At 44.7% G+C, this 5,000-nt stretch overlaps 1 protein-coding gene across 1 annotated transcript in view; it reads left to right on the forward strand.

The window, feature by feature from the left end:
- spz6 (Spaetzle domain-containing protein 6) overlaps positions 1-5,000 on the forward strand; it is a 61,601-nt gene that overhangs the window by 54,613 nt on the left and 1,988 nt on the right. The window contains exons 2-7 of the mRNA XM_070142202.1: positions 636-786; positions 1,796-1,916; positions 2,109-2,222; positions 2,554-2,766; positions 3,621-3,881; positions 4,309-4,437. Of these exons, the coding sequence (XP_069998303.1) occupies positions 636-786; positions 1,796-1,916; positions 2,109-2,222; positions 2,554-2,766; positions 3,621-3,881; positions 4,309-4,437 (989 nt within the window). The remainder of the gene's footprint in view (positions 1-635; positions 787-1,795; positions 1,917-2,108; positions 2,223-2,553; positions 2,767-3,620; positions 3,882-4,308; positions 4,438-5,000) is intronic.

Here is a 5,000-nt window from a genome sequence, read left to right on the forward strand (position 1 = left end):
TCTTCATTCGATATTTCTTCGTTTTCTCCTTCCATGTTGCTCCGTCTTCGCTCATCCTCATTCCATCTTTCCCATTTCTTCTCTTTCTCCTCCCTTCCCTTCATTAAATCCCTCCTTCTGTTCTCTCTCCTTTCTACTTCGCCCTCCCCTCCCTCTCTCGTGCCTCCAGCCCCCCCCCCCCCCGGTCTTTTGCCTGGAGACCGCGGAGCCAAAATCGATTCCTGGCCGGTCACCTGCACAGCTTTGTTCCTTTTTTATTCATGGTTTGTATTTTCTTCATTTTGCAGATGAAGCACAGATCAGCCTTAGGAATCATGTGGTTTATTTTGTCGGTATATGTTTTCTCTTGTTTCTTGTTATTTCTTGTTTTGTGGAAATATATGTTTTGATTATATCTTTATGTTGTATTTGTTTCTGAAATCGTGTTTTTCTTTTCTTTTTTTCTTTTTTTCCTACCGGCACGTCCTAAATTCCATTAGCATTCTCCCGACTTACAACGCCTTTGCCTCTCATTCTTCCCTCCATCGTCCCCATTGCCCCTATTTCCTTCCATATCCATCATACCCATCTGCTCACACCATTTCCAAAATAAACCTGTCACAAAAACCCATCGTCACCTTCTGCGCCTCCTTCAGGTATCGGCGGCGCTGTGTATCGTGGCGTCGGCTGCGAATCAAGACGCGTCCGAGTATCCCGAGGGTTACTATGCCTTTGAGGAAGCCCCTGGGAAGACGCCGCCGAAGGTCCGGAAGCCTCCTTATCTGCAGTCGAAGATCCCGTGTAAAGGTGAGGCCCCGCCCTACGCCCCTCGCGCCCGCTCTGCTGCAGGTTACCATGCGGGCCTTGGGGCACTTCCTTCTTTATTTCTGTGTTTGTCTTTGTCTGTCGGTCTGTCTGTCTGTCTCATTTTAATTCTCTCTCTGTCTCTCTGTCTCTGTCTCTCTCTCTGTCTCTCTCTCTCTCTCTCTCTCTCTCTCTCTCTCTCTCTCTCTCTCTCTCTCTCTCTCTCTCTCTCTCTCTCTCTCTCTCTCTTTCTCTTTCTCTTTATTTCTCTTTCTCTCATCGTCTCTTCTCTTCCTTTCTACCTCTCTCCCTCTTCCCTTCTATCCCCCTCCTCCCCTTTTCCTCTTCCTCCTCCTTCCTCTCTCTATATCTTCATCATCTTCCTTATCCTTATTCTCTTTCCCTCCATCGATGAGCCCCACTGCCGCCCCTGACACCAGATAAAGCCAAGATAACATCCCACGCCCTAGAAGCTGACCGCGGTCCTTCCCTCAGTCTTCTGATACGGCAGGGTCGTATGTGTGTATGTGTGTGTGTATGTGTGTACACACACGCACACACACACACACACACACACACACACACACACACACACACACACACACACACACACACACACACACACACACATATATATATACATATATATATATATATATATATATATATATATATATATATATATATATATATAGATAAATATATATATATATATATTCATATATATATATATATATATATATATATATATATATATATATATATATATATATATATATATATATATATGTTGGATATTTTGTGCTAGTGTTTGGGAATTCATTTTTATGTGATACGTTCTTAAAATAACGTTGCAATGTCCTTGCTTTTGTTCCTATTACGCCTGCCATGTTTAAAAAAGTGTGCGTTGACATAAGCGCGGACGGCAGCCTTCATGGTATCTGTGATGGCACCACATTCACTATGGCGGCCATTTGTTTTATGACTCGCGACGCCGAACCCTTCCCCACAGGAGCCCTGGAGACGGACGAGGAGGCCAAGCAGAGCCTCAACAACCTGTGCGGCGACCTGAACGAGGGGCGGCTTCCCCTGAACCCCATGGGCCAGTCTGTCCTCGGCCACTCGTACCCCTTGTGAGTCCCATCGGCCTTCCTGCTGGCCCAGTTTTGCAAGCCTTCTAGGATGCCCGCGAGTCTTGTAAAATATATGGATCATGTTAAATACCAAGAATGATGATGGTAGAAATAGACATAACAATTAAACAAGAACCATAGAAGTAATAACAGAAAAATGTAGCAAAGTCCTGATTAACTTCTCCCTTCCAGCGACCTGATCAAGAACATGACGCTGGACTTCTTTAGCAAGACGCTGCCGATCCTCAAAGAGGACAAGACGCTGCCCAAAGTGGCCAAGCTGAGGAGCCGCAACGTCCCCCTCAGGTAGGTTTCGAAGGTCCTCCGGAAATTTTAGGCGCTGCCTTGTTAGAGATGTAATTTGTAGACGATAATATAAAGTTTGCATTTAAAATCGATAAATAAATGAACATAGCATACGAACTCTAGCGGCGTCTGTATAATGACGTCACTGAATTTGCGACAGGATAATAAACATTAGCAATTGAACTGGTCCCAGACATAACCTAGACTGGTATAAACATTACGTTTATTACCTATATTGACCCACAGTAAAAGTTTTCATTAGTATCAGTAGGATCATGACACTATAAAAGCGACCAAACGGCAGCACTCTCACGGCGACCACCTCCCGCAGAGACCAGTTCCGCGTGATCCGGCGCCCCGTCCGCTCCTCGGGCGATGAGCCTCCCGCAGACGCCCTGCAGCAGGAGGGCGAGACGGAAGGCGCGAAGGAACCTGCGATCGTGACGGAGGCGGAGGCCGGGGCGGAAGGCCGTTCCCTGGGCGACATCTCCGAGGGAGTTTCTGCCAGGCGCGCCAGGGCCTTCTGCGACGACAACTGGGGCTTGTGAGTGACGGCTCCTGCGGTGGAGGGACTGGGTCTGACCTGTTGGATTTTGATGGAAGGAAAGGGGTGGAGGTGGAGAGGAGGCTGCCTCGTATATAGAAATAGATATAGATAGATAGATATACAAATAATTATCTATTTATTTCTACACAAACACACACGCACGCACGCACGCACACACACACATACACACACACGCACGCACGCACGCACGCACACACACACATACACACACACAAACATACACACACACACACACACACACACACATACACACACACACACACACACACACACACACACACACACACACACACACACACACACACACACACACACACACACATATATATATCTATATATTCATATCTATATCTATCTATATATATGTATATATATACATACATACATACATGCACAGACACACACACACACACACATACATACACACACACACACACACACACACACACACACACACACACACATATATATATAAATATATATATATATATATATATATATATATATATATATATATATATATATATATATATATAGTCATATCTATATCTATATCTATATATACATGCATACATACATATATATATATATATATATATATATATATATATATATATATATATATATATATATATATATATATATATATATATACTCATCATATGTTTTAGTAATCAGCTGTGGTGATTGAGAAATACTTTACTATAGTAGTAATAGGCCTCCATGTTTTCGCCTTGCATTCCACGACGCCCCCCATGCCCTAAATCCCATAAAAAGCCCTTAGACACGAAACGGCCCGGCCACGTGACCAGCCTCCCCGCCCTCCTCAGGTTCTGCCTTCTCTACAACACCATGTCTGGCAAGAGCGCGTCCGGAGGCGTGGCTCAGGACCGCAACGACGACGACTTCGACAGCTCGCTCAACGGACTCGGAGGAAACCTGGGCGGGATGCAGCCTCTCACGCCCTGTCCTTCCGCCGTGGAATACATCACGCCCGTTTTCGCCAGGAATTATCAGGGCGTGTGGCGCTACGTGGTGCAGATTCCCTACGAGGGATACTTCACACAGACGGTCGAAGTTACTCAGTGCTTGTAAGTACCTTTAGGACGTGGATTGGAAAAACTGCCAATATCTTAATATTGTTTACAGTAAATTATAACCAGTATGAGTGATAATGGTGAAGCTGAATAATAACAAGAATAATGGCGTAAAATTCATCTTGAAATTTAAACTACGGATGCATTCCGAGAAAATGCAAAGTTCATCAGCTGGATAATGTAAATATACTGACACCGCTCATTTGTTTTTAAATCGTAACCTGCACGAATGCAACTTAAATCGCAAATAGATAATGAAACCAGTGTTTACAGAAAGAGGCATGATGTTGCAGTGCTTACAAACCGCTATGCTGAAAAAAAAATGTTCGAGGTTAGCGTCGTTAAACAGTTGCATTTCTTCCTCGCTCTTCCTTTCCTTTTATTCTTTCTGGTTTTCTTATTTCATTACTTTTTTGTGCAGGTCTGGCAAATGCTATTACCTCTCTGGCGCGTGTCTGGCCTCGCCTCGCTGGGTGTCGCTCCTGGTGGCCGAAATCTACTACCCGGACGTCGTGTTCCCGGCGGCGACCGGCAAGAGACCCAACTTCAGGTGGGTTGTGTGTGTGTGTGTGTGTGTGTGTGTGTGTGTGTGTGTGTGTGTGTGTGTGTGTGTGTGTGTGTGTGTGTGTGTGTGTGTGTGTGTGTGTGTGTGTGTGTGTGTGTGTGTGTGTGTGTGTGTGTGTGTGTGTGTGTGTGTGTGTGTGTTTGACATGACATGCAAATTATGCATCTACGTTATTTGGAGAAAAAGATTTATTATGCAATATGAAATCGTTCGTAGAAAATATTTTTTGAAAGCACCTCTGCAATGGGTTTCTCTGAAAGCCGTCACATATTCGCTGAGATGAAACCAGCATCGTACGAGCTCCGATTTCCCTGCATTTCGAGACGGCGGACGCGGGTAACAGGGCTCCTACCGAACATTCAGGCGCCTCCCGAGAGCCTTTGCTCGGACGGGGAGGAAAGAAGGCGTTTGCCAGTCTCCGTTGAGGGATTCCGAGGAACAAAAGGATGCTTTTTTAAGTACATTATCATAATACAATATCTAATATACTTATCTAAAAAATGTATGTATACATATACAGGCAAACATCCACATACACGCGCGCGCGC

The sequence above is a fragment of the Penaeus vannamei genome, chromosome 29 (assembly GCF_042767895.1).
Source record: "Penaeus vannamei isolate JL-2024 chromosome 29, ASM4276789v1, whole genome shotgun sequence".
Taxonomy (NCBI): Eukaryota; Metazoa; Arthropoda; class Malacostraca; order Decapoda; family Penaeidae; genus Penaeus; species Penaeus vannamei.